The sequence below is a fragment of the Triticum urartu genome, chromosome 3 (assembly GCF_003073215.2).
Source record: "Triticum urartu cultivar G1812 chromosome 3, Tu2.1, whole genome shotgun sequence".
Taxonomy (NCBI): Eukaryota; Viridiplantae; Streptophyta; class Magnoliopsida; order Poales; family Poaceae; genus Triticum; species Triticum urartu.
The window spans coordinates 58,563,977-58,587,483 of NC_053024.1; the positions used below are offsets into that span (position 1 = coordinate 58,563,977).

The 23,507-nt window shown below is 44.3% G+C and overlaps 2 protein-coding genes across 2 annotated transcripts; both read right to left on the minus strand.

Moving 5' to 3' along the window:
- Positions 1-673: 673 nt before the first annotated feature.
- Positions 674-3,243, minus strand: LOC125542826 (probable staphylococcal-like nuclease CAN1). The gene is made up of 7 exons (XM_048706034.1): positions 2,599-3,243; positions 2,294-2,395; positions 2,024-2,211; positions 1,879-1,938; positions 1,621-1,780; positions 1,174-1,242; positions 674-1,036 (listed from the first exon to the last, which is right to left on the minus strand). The coding sequence occupies exons 1-7, from the start codon at positions 2,980-2,982 to the stop codon at positions 935-937; spliced, it is 1,065 nt and encodes a 354-aa protein (XP_048561991.1). The 5' UTR covers positions 2,983-3,243; the 3' UTR covers positions 674-934.
- An 883-nt stretch (positions 3,244-4,126) lies between these two features.
- On the minus strand, positions 4,127-7,116 carry LOC125542827 (alpha-ketoglutarate-dependent dioxygenase alkB homolog 6). The gene is made up of 7 exons (XM_048706035.1): positions 6,918-7,116; positions 6,738-6,798; positions 6,587-6,625; positions 5,261-5,373; positions 4,916-5,168; positions 4,763-4,809; positions 4,127-4,689 (listed from the first exon to the last, which is right to left on the minus strand). Exons 1-7 carry the CDS (start codon positions 7,080-7,082, stop codon positions 4,513-4,515), a joined length of 855 nt encoding a protein of 284 aa, XP_048561992.1. The 5' UTR covers positions 7,083-7,116; the 3' UTR covers positions 4,127-4,512.
- Positions 7,117-23,507: the final 16,391 nt, after the last annotated feature.

The following is a 23,507-nucleotide window of genomic DNA, read 5'->3' on the forward strand; positions in this document are numbered from 1 at the left end:
ACAGAGTCTCACGGTCGAAAAAGCAGAAGAAAAGTAATTCATCTTAGCTCCTCGTGGGTGAAAGATTCATGCACACACACACGGTAATGTCGAAGGAACAATAACGTACGCAGCCAACAACACTAGACACCAGTAATAACCTGCATCAGCACTGGGAAAAGGAAGAGATACATTTCGAGATAGTTGACGAAATTAAGATTTGGGGCGGTGGAACAAAAAAATCCTTGACCAATCTATCTACGCACTTAGGGCTTGGGGAGTTGGGCGTACCTAGCCGGTAGGAGTGGAAGAAGGTCTTCGGCGGAGTGGACGATCCACCACGGTGTCCTCCCTTGGTGCTTGCTCCCGCAGCCGCTCGACGGCGCTCGTGCCGCCGTGCCGGTCTCTCGCCAGGTTCGGGTTTGACGCTCCCTAACCGTCGGTCTGGCCCCTGACGGAAATAGAATTTCGCACTGGACGCGGAAGAGGACGCAGAATAGAATTTTGCTGATTGTTCAGCACGACCTGACCGCATTCAACACAATATTTTTTTTTGTTCTCTCTTGAAATTTGGGGTCATGGTCTTGGCAAGTGGTCTTTCATGGATCCTGAAAATTGTATCTTTTGTTAACCATTTGTTTCTTGAGTGGAATTGCCTTTCTGTAACTATTTTTTTAGACTGGAAACATTTGGCTACATAGCAGTATCAATCCATTAATACCAACTGATCATCACATCGTGGTTTACAGAAATCATTATAAGTTTACAACAGTCTAATGCAAACAAGAGAATGCGTCCCCAATTGGAGCTTACACAAATCGATGCTCCCTGCTGCAATCTACAGAGGCTGTTACAGCATGCAAGTGTTGAGGTACAGAGTAAACATTATACAGTGTTCGAAGCTACTGTTCTCGTCTAGTCGTCTAGAGATCTTTGGGCACGAGTCACGGATGATTCACCATTTCCTCGCGCGCTTCTCCTTCCTCCATTCCCATGGCTTCTCAGGGTTCGGCAGCGCCCACAGGCCCAACCCGCTCACCCACGCCTGCTTCTCCCACTGAACAAATTTCAGTCTGTCAAGGTCTTTTCAAGTGTATATATATGGTAGTTGGTAGGTTGAAGAAATGCTCAGAGTGCGCTATACTGCTCTTCAGTCATGTGAACCGAAGCTGCCAAGCAAGTCACATTGCTTACCTCTGCGAGCTCAGGCCGTCGATCATACGCAGAGTAGTGCCATGTGAGGCCTTTCTTCAGCATGTGTTCCTGTTTTAAAAGCAAGATATGAAAACTTGATTGTTTCTTAGTTGAAAAGTCGCAAAATGGTTAACAGGCCCATAAGTATGCATGTATGCATGTATCTTCATACGAGGAAATACATCATGTTTCGTGCAGAATTTAATAGTAATATTTGAGGCTTGTTGATTCGATTTATGTTCTGGTGAAAGTTCTGAGAATTTTCAAAATCTTAAATACATACAGTTTCATGTACTGTAAATGTGCAGTTTCATGATTATTGATCTTTTAATAAGAAAACCAAACAGCACATGGAGCATACATAATTCAGTACTTGCATAGGTTATTTCCAGCATAACAGACCTCGAAAAGGTGACTCTGACGTGACAATAGAGTATGACATAATACCTGCACGAAGACACCATTGCAGACAACATCTCCAACTAATCGACCGTACCGGTCAGTATCACATATGGAAACCTTTAAGGTTCTTCCCTTCACCAGCCTCACCAGCTCCTCTTTTGCCTCTTTACCATAAGGCATCGAGTTCTCTGGTGCATCAATCCCTCTGCATTGCATCGTTTCGTTCTATAATATCTCAACTCCAGTCCAATAAGAACAAACAAAGCCCTTGACCATCGATTGGGACCAAGATGTGGGACAAACCTTAGCCTGATCCGGTACTTCTTCGCGAGAACATGTTTCCCTGTCAAGTCAGGAACTTGCCTGCACTTAGAAGAAGCTTCAGAACTGTCAGCAGGTGAGACCGCACAGAAATAGACAGTTGCCTGATGTTAATTTTTGAAGTTACCTATATCCGGCATCCACTATGATCTTATGTAGCATATCAGCCTTCTCATAGTTCTTGGCCGTCCGCGCCTTGGTTCGCTCTGCGGCGGCTTGCTGAACTTCACGGGGCACGTTGCCGGACTCACGAGGGTCAGCCGCGTCAACATACACTGTGATTGTGTCACCGTCGGCCACCGCCTTCGCATCCACCTAAGAAGCTACCACACAAATCTGTGAGCAATATGCCTTCGGGGCCAATGCAGAAGGAGACACCAAGACAGGGAGGCCTTACAGGGAGCGTGTGCAGCTCATACTTTACACCGTAAAATTTGGGCATGGGAATGTAAGCACCAGATGCCAATGAAACTCTCCAAAAGGAGCCCAGAAATGGCACCTTCCCTCGCAAGAAGGAAATCAAGACATGGAATTAGCTAATGATTCAGTCAATGCAGCACAGTTCTTCGGCAACTGGATCTGCAATGCTACTGATACCCTAGGGAAGGATCAACAGCCAATCGAGGCATACAGAAAAAAAAAAATCTTTGGCGCCGCTGGGGATGGGATTCAGGCATTCAGCTTCTGAGATTATATCAATACCTTGGGGAGCAGGGTGTGGCGAGAGGCCGCGACGAGGAGGATGGCGCCGACGAAGCACAACAGAGGCGTCGACGCGCGCCTCCTGGCGGCGCCGCCATGGGCACGGGCTCCCCTGTCGCGGCGAAGAAGCCTGCGAGTGTGAGAGGCGTACATGCCACCAGGCGCTTGGACTGGCGGAACACCCTCGGGCGCGCGCCGCGTGGAGCCGGGCCTGGGGGACGCCGAGGCTGCCCACTCGTCGCGTGGGGCCAGCAAGGGAGGCTCGCCGGCGCCGGGCAAGGACCGGTCAGCCAGCAGCGTGTGGGTGCGGCGGCGCGGCGTTCGAGCCGAACTGGGCTTTTTTTTTTCAGTGCAGGCGGATGCGGGTGGTGGGACGTATGACATAGCCCATGGGCCGTATATTCGTGTACGTGGGCTTGCACGGTTCTAAAGCCATGTTGGGACCGGGCCGTCGCAGCCGTCATCAACTTCACATCTTCATACCCTGTAAAAATCCCCTAAAAAATACCATGTAAAAAATGAAATCACATTTCCATAGCCATTTTCATTATCATAGCCTCCATCCCCATTAGATTAATTACTTGTAATCAAAATTCCATCGTGAGGCCCATGGAATTACAATAGACCTTCACCACCGTCTTGAAGATTGCGGTTGGTAAAAAAAAAGTCCCACTAGCCCCATATGTATGTATGTATCCTCAAGCTCCGAGAGAAAGAAAGAAAACAAAAACATAGCTATTATGACGACCCATTTCTAAAATACTCGGTCTTATATTTGTTTACAAAGGGAGTATTTTTCCACCCCAGAAAAGTATGGTGCAAATTACCGCTATGGTGAGACTACATAGTCGAAAGTGTAATCAACTCTTATTTACAGTACACAGTATCTCTTGATCACAACAACATGAGCGAGGGAATTTATGATTCTTTTTAAACAGACCATGAAAATTTCCTGAAATGGTAAGTTGGCCTTGGTGCAAAGGTAGACAGCACAAAGGTTGTTGTTGCTGGCCCGGGTTCAAAGTCTCACTCTGCAATTTCTCCTAAAAGAATACGGAAATGATAAATCCCGAACATTCGGATTTTAAGCATGGCAATCCGAACGATTTTCATGGCAACTTTAGTTCACACGAGGTTGGCAAACATGGCAATTTTCTGACAAAAAAAATGAACTGGGACAATGTTGCCATGTTTTAACAACTAAAGTTGCCACCTCACGTCAACTAAAATTGACATGAAAAACCGTTCGGGATGACATGCTTAAAATCCAAACATTCGGGATTTATCAGGGTCCGGCAGAGTGGCTTCTAGTTCCCCCTTTTCATTCTTTGTTTCAAAAAAGTTTCCTTAAATGAAAGCACGATGTCATTTCATGAATTTCATTAAAAATTTTTTTCTGAATTTCACTACAGTTTTTGCATGCAAATGTTCCGTCATTTGCCCGTTCATGGAAGAAAAACAAAAGACTATTTGGACAGGATCATGAACATAGTTCTCCAAAGATTTTCATCACAAAACAAACCATGTCTGGAATGATCTCTACTTACTTATATATACATAAATGTTCTGGTTCTGCCAAACTCAAATAATCTTAACCATCAGTGCAGCTATATCCCATGCAGTATATTCAGAAATTACTAGCAGGATTAAAAGTTCATTCTGTCATTACATTCAAGAAAATCCATGCATACTTTCTACATTCTGGATAAACGGCAGCACAACTGAACCCTGTCCGCCAAGGGGATACATCGTGATTTCACATTCTGGAATGCTAAATGATCAAAAGGCACATACCGGCCAGATTGGTGTGTTCCTCTCATCCTCTGATTTGCTAGCATACTTCTCTGTATCTACCACAGTTCTTTCTCACTGTTGTCCCACTGGCTACGCTGATGTAAGCAGGCCATACGGATACTAGAATTTGAACAGCTTATTGTGTACCTTCAACACTAGCCGGCACGTCAACGAGACTCTTGTGGTGGTCCTGTGGAAGGTGCCACTTGGCTCAGAGCTAGCACTGCTATCTGCTTTGCCTGGGCTGTAATCATAGCTTAGATGCTTGAATTGCGGGCACTGTGAGATATTTGCAACCTGTAGAATGCAAATAAAGTTGATTATTAGTTTGCGCATATTCGGGGTGCTTTGCAGTGGGCAAAAGTTTCACCTTGTCTAGATTATGCAGCTCATTGTCTTGTATACCATGTAGGAAGTCTGCAAATGTCATGAAAATATAAATAACTAAAGCCTAGTTTTGCCAACAAAATAATCTGAAGAGGTTTTTATCAAGCTAATTCATGAAAGAAACTACGGGGCTAACCTGTATAAGCCTGATCTTTGAATATTAACAGGCTGCAGGGCATTAGTAGAAGTGACGAAGCAGGACCAGCTTCCTTTGTGCCTTCAACCTTATAGGAACCATTACTCTCCTGTGGCTCATCAGTTTGTATATTTTGGAGATATGTATGTTCAAGCCCTCTGAGCTTTCCGTGGGGTGTGAAATCAAGCACAACCGGTGAAGCAAGGGATATGATAGCGACAACAGGAAAATAGGCAGGGCCGTCTTGGTGTGGCTGAAAGGTGCAGTGTTATTGTACTTCAGTGAAGCGCAAACCATAGAAGATGTACTAGAGAAATGAACAATATGGAGCTGATGATTACTGACCATGATCCCTTGATTAGGATGATACTCATTAATCAGAACATGATTGATTGCTGAAGGAAATAAACCAGTCCACTGGCAGATTCTGTCAGTTATCTTTGTAAGCCATGGAGGTACTGCAATATTAGACAAATGAATGTAATTTCAATGCTAAAAACTGATGACTACCTAACTAAAGTAAAAAAGAATGTACACTGTATGTAATTTTAAGCACTCATCATATTTTTAGTTCCTGAGAAAACGCTTTTTTTGTCTTCTGTACAACGCCAAGCATGCATAGATACCAGCCAGAAAATTGCATGAAAACATGGGATTAATCCTTATGATGCAATAGACCAAAAACAATAATGTACACAAAAAGAGCACGCAATCAACTGTTGGGGATCACAAAGGAACAATCTGTTGTTGGGGATCACATGCTTGTGCAATGCCCCTACGCGAACAGTATCTGGTAGACTGGTACCAGCTGGCGGCGTGGTCGCTGATCGAGCATCTCAGCCCAGGTAGCTACTGTTTTTTGCCCTTTGCTCTCCTGTACATCCCCTCTTTTCATGTCTTCCTTTTCTATGTTTCCTATCTCTGTAATCTCCCAGAGTTGAGATCTTCCCAGCTCTCTCATTAACAATGAATAGCCCAATGCAATTGTTTGTCAAAAATAAAAAATAAACATTTTTGTTTCACTATTAGAAAGAGAGAACATAAGACACTGCATATTGCTTTTGCAATTTATTTAACTGAGTACACAAGATCTTTTTACATGTCTCTACCACAAACACTCATAGCGATTTTGCCATTGTATGGATTACAGAGGGGGTAGGGGCATCTAAAATAAATTTCTGTCTGCCCGATGATAAAACCATGCCTGCGATGCAGGGATGATAGACCAATAGTAAACCTTAAATTATGTAATAGACCAAAAGAAATGTGATTTGAACAAAAACATGTGCTCTGTTGCGGGGCATTATAACTGAAGCAGCAAAACAAATTAAACAAAGGAGCAAACCATTTTAACAGATTTATTTGACTGATGGAAAGAGAGAACAGATGATGATGCGAATAGTTCTTGTTATCTCTCAAAACTGAGAACATGAGATCTTCTTTCATGTCTCTTTCCTCAAACTCTGACGGAGATTTCGTCGATTCTAAGGATTCTAGAGAGGGCTGAGGGCATCCATACTACGTTAGCAAGCTTATCGCAGCCAAATTATGAAGGAACAACGAATCCCTGAAGTATCTCCGTAAAACCACATGGGGGCACTTCAGTTATGTAAAGCATGACACAGAATCCACAAAATTGTGCTGAACATTACAATGCTGATGAATACTCACATGCCTGCGGCAGTAGCCCCTTCTCGTGCACCACTCCTCCTGCACAACAAAGGTCGACCAAATCAACACTTCCCCAGAGCTGAGAAAACAAAAGAATAACGCAAATTTCCAAGCAGGGATTCAGGCAGGGGCTGCAGCCGGCAAGACGCACCCCAGTTCTGGAGCCGCCGGTTTTTCAAAATCTTCCACTTGGGCGCCGGTGCCTGGTATATCTGCAACGGAGGCCGCCACCAGAGAGAGCGTCAAACCACACGAGCAAGAGAGGAAGAAGCGAAACCAAAGTAGGGGATCGGGCGAGTAGTAGAAAGGAAGGAGAGGATTAGTCCGGTACATGGTGGAGGAGCTGGGACTGCTCGGTCTCGGAGATGAAGTCGGGGACGTATAGGACGGTGGGGATGGAGCCGACGGCGTACTCCCCGGGGATCCTCAGGCACAACTCCGGCGAGGGGTTCTCCTCCTCCGCCGCCGCTTTCTGGGTCGCCTTTTCCTCCTCCATTGCTGCTTCGGCCGAGGATGCTCGTGCTACTTCCCTGAAATCATTGGTTAAGGGCAAACCTGGCCGGGCCGTGCTATTAGGACCGGCCCGCGGGCATGGATTTCGGCCTGGCACGTAAATAAAACGCCCAGGTGGCCTTCGGCCCGCCATGGATCAAGGCCCAACAATGAAGTCAAGCCTTAAGGCCGGCCCGGCACGCATCTCCTTTTGCATTTTTCTGTATATTTTTTAATTTTTACATTTTAGCCTAAAAATAATAATCTATAATATTTTGTATATTTTATATAATTTCCTGTTTTTTCTTAATTTTAGATTTTTCTGAAGTTTTTTCTTAACTTTAGATTTTTTTTCATGTATTTCTTTAATTTGCTAGATTCTTCTGTATTTTGTATTTATTTGTTAGATTTGTCAGTATTTTAAAAAATCCTTATTTTTTATATTTTGCTAAAATTTTAAAAGAAGCTCGGCCCATAAGCATGCTGGACCGTGTTAGCCTTTTTACGTCGCGTGCTAGGCCGATCCCCGAGTGGAGCCTTCGGGCCGGCACGAGATGATCCTTTTATAGAAGGGACTACATGGGTCATGCCATGACAAACCATTTATAGGCGTGTCGGGCAGTGCCGGGCCAAATGTGGCAGAGCTAAATCTGGTAGATATCCTAAATTGTGTGTCTAGGCATGAAGGTAACATGGACGCAAGGTTTTACCCATGTTTGAACTCTCCGGTGAGTTAATGTTGGGTTTCGTAGTAATTTCCAAAATTTTCCTACGCACACGCAAGATCATGTGATGCATAGCAGCGAGAGGGGAGAGTGTTGTCTACGTACCCAACGGAGACCGACTGCGGAAGCGCTGACACACGTAGAGGAAGTAGTCGTACGTCTTCACGATCCAACCGATCAAGCACCGAAACTACGGCATCTCCGAGTTCGAGCACACGTTCAGCTCGATGACGATCCCCGGACTCCGATCCAGCAAAGTGTCGGGGAAGAGTTCCGTCAGCACGACGGCGTGGTGACGATCTTGATGTACTACAGCAGTAGGGCTTCGCCTAAACTCCGCTACAGTATTATCGAGGAATATGGTGGCTGGGGGCACCGCACACGGCTAAGGAATAGATCACGTGGATCAACTTGTGTCTTTCTGGGGTGCCTCTGCCTCAGTATATAAAGGAGCCAAAGGGGAGGGGGGCGCCGGCCAGGAGGAGGGCGCAGGAGGAGTCCTACTCCCCCCCAATCCTAGTTGGACTAGGATTCCCCGAGGGGGAAAGAGGGAGAGGGGGGCCGGCCACCTCTCCTAGTCCTAATAGGACTAGGGGAGGGGGGAGGTGCGCAGCCACCTTGGGCTGCCACTTTCTCCTTTCCACTAAAGCCCATAAAGGCTCATATGGCTCCCGGGGGGTTCCGGTAACCTCCCGGTACTCCGGTAAAATCCCGATTTCACCCGGAACACTTCCGATATCCAAACATAGGCTTCCAATATATCAATCTTTACGTCTCGACCATTTCGAGACTCCTCGTCATGTCCGTGATCACATCCGGGACTCCGAACAACCTTCGGTACATCAAAATGCATAAACTCATAATATAATTGTCATCGTAACCTTAAGCGTGCGGACCCTACGGGTTCGAGAACAATGTAGACATGACCGAGACACGTCTCCGGTCAATAACCAATAGCGGGACCTGGATGCCCATATTGGCTCCTACATATTCTATGAAGTTCTTTATCGGTCAGACCGCATAACAACATACGTTGTTCCCTTTGTCATCGGTATGTTACTTGCCCGAGATTCGATCGTCGGTATCCAATACCTAGTTCAATCTCGTTACTGGCAAGTCTCTTTACTCGTTCCGTAACACATCATCCCGTGATCAACTCCTTGATCACATTGTGCACATTATGATGATGTCCTACCGAGTGGGCCCAGAGAATACCTCTCCGACAATCGGAGTGACAAATCCTAATCTCGAAATACGCCAACCCAACATGTACCTTTGGAGACACCTGTAATGCTCCTTTATAATCACCCAGTTACGTTGTGACGTTTGGTAGCACCCAAAGTGTTCCTCCGGCAAACGGGAGTTGCATAATCTCATAGTCATAGGAACATGTATAAGTCATGAAGAAAGCAATAGCAACATACTAAACGATCGGGTGCTAAGCTAATGGAATGGGTCATGTCAATCAGATCATTCAACTAATGATGTGACCTTTAATCAAATAACAACTCATGTTCATGGTTAGGAAACATAACCATCTTTGATTAACGAGCTAGTCAAGTAGAGGCATACTAGTGACACTTTGTTTGTCTATGTATTCACACATGTATTATGTTTCCGGTTAATACAATTCTAGCATGAATAATAAACATTTATCATGATATAAGGAAATAAATAATAACTTTATTATTGCCTCTAGGGCATATTTCCTTCAGTCTCCCACTTGCACTAGAGTCAATAATCTAGTTCACATCGCCATGTGATTTAACAGCAATAGTTCACATCACCATGTGATTAACACCCATAGTTCACATCGATATGTGATCAACACCCAAAGGGTTTACTAGAGTCAGTAATCTAGTTCACATCGCTATGTGATTAACACCCAAAGAGTACTAAGGTGTGATCATGTTTTGCTTGTGAGATAATTTTAGTCAACGGGTCTGTCACATTCAGATCCGTAAGTATTTTTGCGAATTTCTATGTCAACAATGCTCTGCACGGAGCTACTCTAGCTTATTGCTCCCACTTTCAATATGTATCTAGATCGAGACTTAGAGTCATCCAGATCTGTGTCAAAACTTGCATCGACGTAACCTTTTACGACGAACCTTTTTGTCACCTCCATAATTGAGAAATATTTCCTTATTCCACTAAGGATAATTTTGACCGCTGTCCAGTGATCTACTCTAGATCACTATTGTACTCCCTTGCTTAACACAGTGTAGGTATACAATAGATCTGGTACACAGCATGGCATACTTTATAGAACCTATGACTGAGGCATAGGGAATGACTTTCATTCTCTTTCTATCTTCTACCGTGGTCGGGCTTTGAGTCTTACTCAACTTCACACCTTGTAACACAGGCAAGAACTTTTTCTTTGACTGTTCCATTTTGAACTACTTCAAAATCTTGTCAAGGTATGTACTCATTGAAAAACTTATCAAGCGTCTTGATCTATCTCTATAGATCTTGATACTCAATATGTAAGCAGCTTTACCGAGGTCTTTCTTTGAAAAACTCCTTTCAAACACTCCTTTATGCTTTGCAGAATAATTCTACATTATTTCCGATCAACATATGTCATACACATATACTTATCAAAATGATGTAGTGTCCCACTGTGAAATATCCCTAGAGGCAATAATAAATATATTATTATATTTCCTTGTTCATGATAATGTTTATTATCCATGCTATAATTGTATTGATAGGAAACTCAGATACATGTGTGGATACATAGACAACACCATGTCCCTAGTAAGCCTCTAGTTGACTAGCTCGTTGATCAATAGATGGTTACGGTTTCCTGACCATGGACATTGGATCGTCGTTGATAACGGGATCACATCATTAGGAGAATGATGTGATGGACAAGACCCAATCCTAAGCCTAGCACAAAGATCGTGTAGTTCGTATGCTAAAGCTTTTCTAATGTCAAGTATCATTTCCTTAGACCATGAGATTGTGCAACTCCCGGATACCGTAGGAGTGCTTTGGGTGTGCCAAACGTCACAACGTAACTGGGTGGCTATAAAGGTACACTACAGGTATCTCCGAAAGTGTCTGTTGGGTTGGCACGAATCGAGACTGGGATTTGTCACTCCGTGTAAACGGAGAGGTATCTCTGGGCCCACTCGGTAAGACATCATCATAATGTGCACAATGTGATCAAGGAGTTGATCACGGGATGATGTGTTACTGGAACGAGTAAAGAGACTTGCCGGTAACGAGATTGAACAAGGTATCGGGATACCGACGATCGAATCTCGGGCAAGTATCGTACCGCTAGACAAAGGGAATTGTATACGGGATTATTAAGTCCTTGACATCGTGGTTCATCCGATGAGATCATCGTGGAACATGTGGGAGCCAACATGGGTATCCAATCCCGCTGTTGGTTATTGACCGGAGAACGTCTCGTCATGTCTGCATGTCTCCCGAACCCGTAGGGTCTACACACTTAAGGTTCGGTGACGCTTAGTAAGGGATATGTATATGCAGTGAACCCGAATGTTGTTCGGAGTCCCGGATGAGATCCCGGACGTCACGAGGAGTTCCGGAATGGTCCGAGGTAAAGAATTATATATAGTAAGTGCTATTTCGGCCATCGGGACAAGTTTCGGGGTCATCGGTATTGTACCGGGACCACCGGAAGGGTCCCGGGGGTCCACCGGGTGGGGCCACCTGCCCCGGGGGGCCACATGGGCTGAAGGGGGTGCGCCTTGGCCTATATGGGCCAAGGGCACCAGCCCCAAGAGGCCCATGCGCCAAGAGAAGAGAAAAAAAGGGAGAGTCCTAAAGGGGGAAGGCACCTCCGAGGTGCCTTGGGGAGGATGGACTCCTCCCCCCCTTGGCCGCACCCTTCCTTGGAGGAAGGGGCAAGGGCTGCGCCTCCCCCCTCTCCCTTGGCCCTATATATAGTGGGGAAAAGGAGGAGCAAACCATACCTAAGGCCTGGCGCCTCCCTCTCCCTCCTGTGACACATCTCCCTCCTCCCGCAACGCTTAGCGAAGCCCTGTTGGAATCCCGCTACTTCCACCATGCCGTCGTGCTGCTGGATCTCCATCAACCTCTCCCTCCTCCTTGCTGGATCAAGGCTTGGGAGACGTCTCCGCTCCGTACGTGTGTTGAACGCGGAGGTGCCGTCCGTTCGGCACTAGGATCATCGGTGATTTGAATCACGACGAGTACGACTCCATCAACCCCGTTCTCTTGAACGCTTCTGCGCGCGATCTAAGAGGGTATGTAGATCCACTCCTCCCTCGTTGCTAGATGACTCCATAGATAGATCTTGGTGACACGTAGGAAAATTTTGAATTTATGCTACGTTCCCCAACAGTGGCATCATGAGCTAGGTCTATGCGTAGTTTCTATGCACGGGTAGAACACAAAGTAGTTGTGGGCGTTGATTTTGTTCAATATGCTTGCCGTTACTAGTCTTATCTTGATTCGGTGGCATCGTGGGATGAAGCGGCCCGGACCGACCTTACACGTACTCTTACGTGAGACTGGTTCCACCGACTGACATGCACTAGTTGCATAAGGTGGCTAGCGGGTGTCTGTCTCTCCCACTTTAGTCGGATCGGATTCGATGAAAAGGGTCCTTATGAAGGGTAAATAGCAATTGGCATGTCACGTTGTGGTTTTGCGTAGGTAAGAAACGTTCTTGCTAGAAACCCATAGCAGCCACGTAAAACATGCAAACAACAATTAGAGGACGTCTAATTTGTTTTTGCAGGGTATGCTATGTGATGTGATATGGCCAAAAGGATGTGATGAATGATATATGTGATGTATGAGATTGATCATGTTCTTGTAATAGATGATCATGGAGCCCCAAGATGGAGATCAAAGGAGCTATATGATATTGGCCATATCATGTCACTATTATTTGATTGCATGTGATGTTTATCATGTTTATACATCTTATTTGCTTAGAACGACGGTAGTAAATAAGATGATCCCTCATTAAAATTTCAAGAAGTGTTCTCCCCTAACTGTGCACCGTTGCTACAGTTCGTCGTTTCGAAGCACCACGTGATGATCGGGTGTGATAGATCCTTACGTTCACATACAACGGGTGTAAGACAGTTTTACACATGCAAAACACTTAGGGTTAACTTGACGAGCCTAGCATGTGCATAGACATGGCCTCGGAACACAGAAGACCGAAAGGTCGAGCATGAGTCGTATGGTAGATACGATCAACATGAAGATGTTCACCGATGATGACTAGTCCGTCTCACGTGATGATCGGACACGGCCTAGTTGACTCGGATCATGTAATCACTTAGATGACTAGAGGGATGTCTATCTAAGTGGGAGTTCATAAGATGAACTGAATTATCCTGAACATAGTCAAAAGGTCTTTGCAAATTATGTCGTGGCTCACGTTTCTGTTCTACTGTTTAGATATGTTCCTAGAGAAAATTTAGTTGAAAGTTGATAGTAGCAATTATGCGGACTAGGTCCGTAAACTGAGGATTGTCCTCATTGCTTCATAAAAGGCTTATGTCCTTAATGCACCGCTCAGTGTGCTGAACCTCGAACGTCGTCTGTGGATGTTGCGAACATCTGACATACACATTTTGATAACTACGTGATAGTTTAGTTAAACGGTTTAGAATTGAGGCACCGAAGACGGTTTTGAAACGTCGCAAAACATATGAGATGTTTTGAGGGCTGAAATTGGGATTTCAGGCTCGTGCCCACGTCAAAAGGTATATGACCTCCGACGATTTTCTTAGCCTGCAAACTAAGGAGAAAAGCTCAATTGTTGAGCTTGTGCTCAGATTGTCTGAGTACAACAATCATTTGAATCGAGTGGGAGTTGATCTTCCAGATGAGATAGTGATGTTTCTCCGAAGTCATTACCACCAAGCTGCTAGAGCTTCGTGATGAACTATAATATATCAGGGACATATATGATGATCCTTGAGATATTCGCGATGTTTGACACCACAAAAGTAGAAATCAAGAAGGAGCATCAATTGTTGATGGTTTGTGAAACCACTAGTTTCAAGGAGGGCAAGGGCAAAAGGGACACTTCATGAAACGGCAATTCAGCTGCTGCTCTAGTGAAGAAACCCAAGGTTGAACCCAAACCCGAGACTGAGTGCTTCTGTAATAAGGGGAACAGCCACTGGAGCAGAATTACCCTAGATACTTGGTAGATGAGAAGGCTGGCAAAGTCGATAGTAGTATATTGGATATCATTGTGTTGATGTGTACTTTACTAGTACTCCTAGTAGCACCAGGGTATTAGATACTGGTTCGGTTGCTAAGTGTTAGTAACTCGAAATAAAAGCTACGGAATAAATGGAGACTAGCTAAAGGTGAGCTGACGATATGTGTTGGAAGTGTTTCCAATGTTGATATGATCAAGCATCGCACGCTCCCTCTACCATCGAGTTTGGTGTTTGCGTTGAGCATAGACATGATTGGATTATGTCTATCGCAATACGGTTATTCATTTAAGGAGAATAACGGTTACTCTGTTTATTTGAATAATACCTTCAATGGTCTTGCACCTAAAATGAATGGTTTATTGAATCTCGATCATAGTGATACACATGTTCATGCCAAAAGATAGTAATGATAGTACCACCTACTTGTGGCACTGCCACGTAAGTCATATCGGTATAAAACGCATGAAGAAGCTCCATGTTGATGGATCTTTGGGCTCACTCGTTTTTGAAAGGTTTGAGACATGCGAACCATGTCTATTGGTGTATATGCATGAAGAAACTCCATGCAAATGGACTGTTTGGACTCACTTGATTTTGAATCACTTGAGACATGCAAATCATACCACATGGGCAAGATGACTGAAAGCCTCGTTTTCAGTAAAATGGAACTAGAAAGCAACTTGTTGGAAGTAATACATTTTGATGTGTGCAGTCCAATGAGTGCTGAGGCATGTAGTGGATATCGTTATGTTCTTACTTCACAGATGATTTGAGTAGATGTTGAGTATAGTTACTTGATGAATCACGAGTCTGAATTATTGAAAGGTTCAAGTAATTTCAGGGTGAAGTTGAAAGATCGTCGTGACAAGAGGATAAAAGATCTATGATATGATCATAGAGATGAATATCTGAATTACGAGTTTGGCACAGAATTAAGACATTGTGGAAATTGTTTCACAACTAATACAGCCTGGAACACCATAGTGTGATGGTGTGTCCGAACATCATAACTGCACCCTATTGGATATGATGCATACCATGATGTCTCTTATCGAATTACCACGATAGTTTATGGGTTAGGCATTAGAGACAACCACATTCACTTTAAATAGGGCACCACGTAATTCCGATGAGATGACACCGTATGAACTATGGTTTAGAGAAACCTAAGCTGTCATTTCTTAAAAGTTTGGGGCTGCGACGCTTATGTGAAAAAAATTTCAGGCTGATAAGCTCGAACCCAAAGCGGATAAATGCATCTTCATAGGACACCCAAAACAGTTGGGTATACCTCCTGTCTCAGATCCGAAAGCAATAAGGGATTGTTTATAGAATCGGGTCCTTTCTCGAGGAAAAGTTTCTCTTGGAAGAATTGAGTGGAAGGATGGTGGAGACTTGATGAGGTTATTGAACCGTCTCTTCAACTAGTGTGTGGCAGGGCACAGGAAGTTGTTCCTGTGGCACCTACACCAATTGAAGTGGAAGCTTATGATAGTGATCATGAAACTTCAGATCAAGTCACTACCAAACCTCGTGGGATGACAAGGATGCGCACTACTTCAGAGTGGTACGTAATCCTGTCTTGGAAGTCACATTGCTAGACAACAATGAACCTACGAGCTATGGAGAAGCGATGGTGGGCCCGGATTCCGATAAATGGCTCGAGGCCATAAAATCCGAGAGAGGATCCATGTATGAAAACAAAGTGTAGACTTTGGCAGAACAGCTCGATGGTCGTAAGGCTGTTGCTCGTAGCGATGCTAAGAGTCTATTGGAATTATATTAGCGATTACTGCATTATTTATGAAATCTTGCAAATAGGATGTCAAAACATTGTTTCCTCGACGATTTTCTTGAGGAAAGGTTGTATGTGATACAACCGGAAGGTTTTGTCAATCCTGAAAGATGCTAATAAGTATGCAAAGCTCCAACAATCCTTCTAAGGACTGGAGTAAGCATCTCGGAGTTGGAATGTATGCTTTGATGATGATCAAAGATTTTGGGTTTATACAAAGTTTATGAGAAACTTGTATTTCCGAAGAAGTGAGTGGGAGCACTATAGAATTTCTGATAAGTATATGTTGACATATTGTTGATCAGAAATGATGTAGAATTTCTGGAAAGCATATAGGGTTATTTGGAAAGTATTTTTTCAATGGAAAGCCTAGATTAAGCTACTTGAGCATTGAGCATCAAGATCTATAAGGATAGATCAAAACGCTTAATAGTACTTTCAAATGAGCACATACCTTGACATGATCTTTAAGGTGTTCAAGATGGATCAGTCAAAGAAGGAGTTCTTGCCTGAGTTGTAAGGTATGAAGTTAAGACTTAAAGCTCGACCACGGCAGAATAGAGAGAAAGGACGAAGGTCGTCCCCTATGCTTAAGACATAGGCTCTACAGTATGCTATGCTGTGTACCGCACCTGAAGTGTGCCTTGCCATGAGTCAGTCAAGGGGTACAAGAGTGATCCAAGAATGGATCACAGGACAGCGGTCAAAGTTATCCTTAGTAACTAGTGGACTAAGGAATTTTCTCGATTATGGAGGTGGTAAAAGAGTTCATCGTAAAGGGTTACGTCGATGCAAGCTTAACACCTATCCGGATAGCTCTGAGTAGAGATGCCGGATACGTATAATGGAGCAACAATTTAGAATAGCTCCAAGTAGAACAGTTATTTGGAATAGCTCCAAATAGAACGTGGTAGCTACATCTAGGAGATGACATAGAGATTTGTAAAGCACACACGGATCTGAAAGGTTCAGACCCAATGACTAAAACCTCTGTCGCAAGCAACATGATCAAACCCAGAACTCATTGAGTGTTAATCACATAGTGATGTGAACTAGAATATTGACTCTAGTAAACTCTTTGGATGTTGGTTACATGGCGATGTGACCTGTGAGTGTTAATCACATGGCGATGTGAACTAGATTATTGACTCTAGTGCAAGTGGGAGACTGTTGGAAATATGCCCCAAAGGCAATAATAAATTATTTATTATTATATTTCCTTGTTCATGATAATCGTTTATTATCCATGCTATAATTGTATTGATAGGAAACTCAGATACATGTGTGGATACATAGACAACACCATGTCCCTAGTAAGCCTCTAGTTGACTAGCTCGTTGATCAATAGATGGTTACGGTTTCCTGACCATGGACATTGGATGTCATTGATAACGGGATCACATCATTAGGAGAATGATGTGATGGACAAGACCCAATCCTAAGCCTAGCACAAAGATCGTGTAGTTCGTATGCTAAAGCTTTTCTAATGTCAAGTATCATTTCCTTAGACCATGAGATTGTGCAACTCCCGGATACCGTAGGAGTGCTTTGGGTGTGCCAAACGTCACAACGTAACTGGGTGGCTATAAAGGTACATTACAGGTATCTCCGAAAGTGTCTGTTGGGTTGGCACGAATCGAGACTGGGATTTGTCATTCCGTGTAAACGGAGAGGTTCTCTGGGCCCACTCGGTAGGACATCATCATAATGTGCACAATGTGATCAAGGAGTTGATCACGGGATGATGTGTTACGGAACGAGTAAAGAGACTTGCCGGTAACGAGATTGAACAAGGTATAGGGATATCGACGATCGAATCTCGGGCAAGTACAATACCGCTAGACAAAGGGAATTGTATACGGGATTGATTAAGTCCTTGACATCGTGGTTCATCCGATGAGATCATTGTGGAACATGTGGGAGCCAACATGGGTATCCAGATCCCGCTGTTGGTTATTGACCGGAGAACGTCTCGGTCATGTCTGCATGTCTCCCGAACCCGTAGGGTCTACACACTTAAGGTTCGGTGACGCTAGGGTTATAGAGATATTAGTATGCGGTAACCCGAAAGTTGTTCGGAGTCTCGGATGAGATCCCGGACGTCACGAGGAGTTCCGGAATGGTCCGGAGGTAATGAATTATATATAGGAAGTGCTATTTCGGCCATCGGGACAAGTTTCGGGGTCACCGGTATTGTACCAGGACCACCGGAAGGGTCCCGGGGGTCCACCGGGTGGGGCCACCTGCCCCGGGGGGCCACATGGGCTGAAGGGGGTGCGCCTTGGCCTATATGGGCCAAGGGCACCAGCCCCAAGAGGCCCATGCGCCAAGAGAAGAGAAAAAAAGAGAGAGTCCTAAAGGGGGAAGGCACCTCCGAGGTGCCTTGAGGAGGATGGACTCCTCCCCCCCTTGGCCGCACCCTTCCTTGGAGGAAGGGGCAAGGGCTGCGCCTCCCCCCTCTCCCTTGGCCCTATATATAGTGGGGAAAAGGAGGAGCAAACCATACCTAAGGCCTGGCGCCTCCCTCTCCCTCCTGTGACACATCTCCCTCCTCCCGCAACGCTTAGCGAAGCCCTGTTGGAATCCCGCTACTTCCACCATGCCGTCGTGCTGCTGGATCTCCATCAACCTCTCCCTCCTCCTTGCTGGATCAAGGCGTGGGAGACGTCTCCGCTCCGTACATGTGTTGAACGCGGAGGTGCCATCCGTTCGGCACTAGGATCATCGGTGATTTGAATCACGACGAGTACGACTCCATCAACCCCGTTCTCTTGAACGCTTCCGCGCGCGATCTACAAGGGTATGCAGATCCACTCCTCCCTTCGTTGCTAGATGACTCCATAGATAGATCTTGGTGACACGTAGGAAAATTTTGAATTTATGCTACGTTCCCCAACACCCACTCACTTTTCTTGTAAATACAGGCTTCACCGCAAGTCTGTATAAAACTATATGCTTTGATCAACTTATCAAAGCGTATATTCCAACTCCGAGATTCTTGCACCAGTCCATAGATGGATCGCTGGAGCTTGCTATTTAGTTAACACCTTTAGGATCGACAAAACCTTCTGTTGCATCGTATACAACTCTTCTTTAGAAATCCATTAAGGAATGCAGTTTTGTTTATCCATTTGCCAGATTTCATAAAATGCGGCAAATTGCTAATGATTCGGACACTTAAGGCATAGATACGAGTGAGAAAATCTCATCGTAGTCAACACCTTGGAACTTGTCGAAAACCTTTTGCGAACAATTCTAGCTTTGTAGATAGTAACACTACTATCAGCGTCCGTCTTCCTCTTGAAGATCCATTTATTTTCTAATGGCTTGCGGATCATCGGGCAAATCCATCAAAGTCCATACTTTGTTCTCATACATGGATCATATCTCAGATTTCATGGCCTCAAACCATTTCGCGGAATCTGGGCTCATCATCGCTTCCTCATAGTTCGCAAGTTCGTCATGGTCTAGTAACATGACTTCCAGAACAGGATTACCGTACCACTCTGGTGCGGATCTCACTCTGGTTTACCTACGAGATTCGGTAGTAACTTGATCTGAAGTTACATGATCATCATCATTAGCTTCCTCACTAATTGGTGCAGTAGTCACAAGAACAGATTTTGTGATGAACTACTTTCCAATAAGGGAGAAGGTACAATTACCTTATCAAGTTTTCTACTTTCCTCCCACTCACTTCTTTCGAGAGAAACTCTTCTCTAGAAAAACTCCGAATTTAGCAACAAAAGTCTTGCTTTCGGATCTGTGATAGAAGGTGTATCCAATAAGTTTCCTTTGGATATCCTATGAAGTTTACTTCTCCGATTTGGGTTCGAGCTTATCATGTTGAAACCTTTTTCACATAAGCATCGCAGTCCCAAACTTTAAGAAACGACAGCTTAGGTTTCTTGCCAAACCATAGTTCACATGGTGTCGTCTCAACGGATTTAGATGGTGCCCTATTTAACGTGAATGCGGCCGTCTCTAGAGCGTATCCCCAAAACGATAGCGGTAAATCAGTAAGAGACATCATAGATCGCACCATATCCAGTAAAGTACGATTACGACGTTCGGACACACCATTACATTGTGGTGTTCCAGGTGGCATGAGTAGTGAAACTATTTCACATTGTTTTTAACTGAAGGCCAAACTCGTAACTCAAATACTCTTCTCTACGATCAGATTGTAGAAACTTTATTTTCTTGTTACGATGATTTTTCACTTCACTCTGAAATTCTTTGAACTTTTCAAATGTTTCAGACTTATGTTTCATCAAGTAGATATATCCATATCTGCTCAAATCATCTGTGAAGTTCAGAAAATAACGATACTTGCCGTGAGCTTTAACACTCATCGGACCTCATACATCAGTATGTATTATTTCCAATAAGTCAGTTGCTCGCTCCGGAGAACGGAGTCTTAGTCATCTTGCCCAAGAGGCATGGTTCGCAAGCATCAAGTGATTCATAATCAAGTGATTCCAAAATTCCATCAGCATGGAGTTTCTTCATGCGCTTTACACCAATATGACCTCAACAGCAGTGCTACAAATAAGTTGCACTAGCATTATTAACGTCGCATCTTTTGATTTCAATATTATGATTATGTGTATCACTACGATCGAGATCCAACGAACTATTTTCATTGGGTGTGTAACCATATAAGGTTTTATTCATGTAAACAGAACAACAATTTATTCTCTTACTTAAATGAATAACCGTATCACAATAAACATGATCAAATCATATTCATGCTTAACGCAAACACCAAATAACACTTATTCAGTTTCAACACTAATCCCGAAAGTATAGGGAGTGTGCGATGATGATCATATCAATCTTGGAACCACTTCCAACACACATCGTCACTTTACCCTTAACTAGTCTCTATTTATTCTGCAACTCCCGTTTCGAGTTACTAATCTTAGCAACTGAACTAGTATCAAATACTGAGGGGTCGCTATAAACACTAGTAAAGTACACATCAATAACATGTATATCAAATATACTTATGTTCACTTTGCCATCCTTCTTATCTGCCAATCACTTGGGGTAGTTCCGCTTCCAGTGACCAGTCCCTTTGCAGTAGAAACACTTAGTCTCAGGCTTAGGACCAGACTTGGGCTTCTTCACTTGAGCAGCAACTTGCTTGTTGTTCTTCTTGAAGTTCCCCTTCTTCCCTCTGCCCTTTTCTTGAAACTAGTGGTCTTGTCTACCATCAACACTTGATGTTTTTCTCGATTTCTACCTTCGTCAATTTCCGCATTACGAAGAGCTTGGGAATCGTTTCCGTTATCCCTTGCATATCATAGTTCATCACAAAGTTCTACTAACTTGGTGATGGTGACTAGAGAATTCTGTCAATCACTATCTTATCTGGAAGTAACTCCCACTTGATTCAAGCGATTGTTGTACTCAGACAATCTGGGCACATGCTCACTAGTTGAGCGATTCTCCTCCATCTTTTAGCTATAGAACTTGTTGGAGACTTTCATATCTCTCAACTCGGGTATTTGCTTGAAATATTAACTTCAACTCCTGGAACATCTCATATGCTCCATGACGTTCAAAACGTCTTTGAAGTCCCGATTCTAAGCCATTAAGCATGGTGCACTAAACTATCAAGTAGTCATCATATTGAGCTAGCCAAACGTTCATAACGTCTGCATCTGCTCCTGCAATAGGTCCGTCACCTAGCGGTGCATCAAGGACATAATTCTTCTGTGCAGCAATGAGGATAAACCTCAGACCACGGATCCAATCCGCATCTTTGCTACTAACATCTTTCAACACAATTTTCTCTAGGAACATATTAAAATAAACACAGGGAAGCAACAACGCGAGCTATTGATCTACAATATGATTTGCAAAATACTACCAGGACTAAGTTCATGATAAATTTAAGTTTAATTTAATCATATTACTTAAGAACTCCCAGTTAGATAGACATCCCTCTAATCCTCTAAGTGATCACGTGATCCAAATCAACTAAACCATGTCCGATCATCACGTGATATGGAGTAGTTTCATTGGTGAACATCACTATGTTGATCATATCTACTATATGATTCACGCTCGACCTTTCGGTCTCCGTGTTCCGAGGCCATATCTGTATATGCTAGGCTCGTCAAGTATAACCCGAGTATTCTGCGTGTGCAAAACTGGCTTACACCCGTTGTAGATGGACGTAGAGCTTATCACACCCGATCATCACGTGGTGTCTGGGCACGACGAACTTTGGCAACGGTGCATACTCAGGGAGAACACTTCTTGATAATTTAGTGAGAGATCATCTTATAATGCTACCGTCAATCAAAGCAAGATAAGATGTATAAAAGATAAACATCACATGCAATCAATATAAGTGATATGATATGGCCATCATCATCTTGTGCCTGTGATCTCCATCTCCGAAGCACTGTCATGATCACCATCGTCACCGGTGCGACACCTTGATCTCCATCGTAGCATCGTTGTCGTCTCGCCAATCTTATGCTTCCACGACTATCACTACCGCTTAGTAATAAAGTAAAGCATTACATCGCGATTGCATTGCATACAATAAAGCGACAACCATATGGCTCCTGCCAGTTGCCGATAACTTGGTTACAAAACATGATCATCTCATACAATAAAATTTAGCATCATGTCTTGGCCATATCACATCACAACATGCCCTGCAAAAACAAGTTAGACGTCCTCTACTTTGTTGTTGCAAGTTTTACGTGGCTGCTACGGGCTTAAGTAAGAACCAATCTCACCTACGCATCAAAACCACAACGATAGTTTGTCAATTTGACTCCGTTTTAACCTTCGCAAGGACCGGGCGTAGCCACACTCGGTTCAACTAAAGTTGGAGAAACTGTCACCCGCAAGCCACCTATGTGCAAAGCACGTCGGGAGAACCGGTCTCGCGTAAGCGTACGCGTAATGTCGGTCCGGGCCGCTTCATCCAACAATACCGCCGAACCAAAGTATGACATGCTGGTAGGCAGTATGACTTATATCACCCACAACTCACTTGTGTTCTACTCGTGCATATTACATCAACATATAAAACCTAGGCTCGGATGCCACTGTTGGGTTTCGTAGTAATTTCAAAAAATTTCCTACGCACACGCAAGATCATGTGATGCATAGCAACGAGAGGGGAGAGTGTTGTCTATGTACCCAATGGAGACTGACTGCGGAAGCGCTGACACGACGTAGAGGAAGTAGTCGTACGTCTTCACGATCCAACCGATCAAGCACCGAAACTACGGCACCTCCGAGTTCGAGCACACGTTCAGCTCGATGACGATCCCCGGACTCCGATCCAGCAAAGTGTCGGGGAAGAGTTCCGTCAGCACGACGGCGTGGTGACGATCTTGATGTACTACAGCAGCAGGGCTTCGCCTAAACTCCGCTACAGTATTATCGAGGAATATGGTGGCTGGGGGCACCGCACACGGCTAAGGAATAGATCACGTGGATCAACTTGTGTCTTTCTGGGGTGCCTCTGCCTCAGTATATAAAGGAGCCAAAGGGGAGGGGGTCGCCGGCCAGGAGGAGGGCGCAGGAGGAGTCCTACTCCCCCCCAATCCTAGTTGGACTAGGATTCCCCGAGGAGGAAAGAGGGAGAGGGGGGCCGGCCACCTCTCCTAGTCCTAATAGGACTAGGGGAGGGGGGAGGTGCGCAGCCACCTTGGGCTGCCCCTTTCTCCTTTCCACTAAAG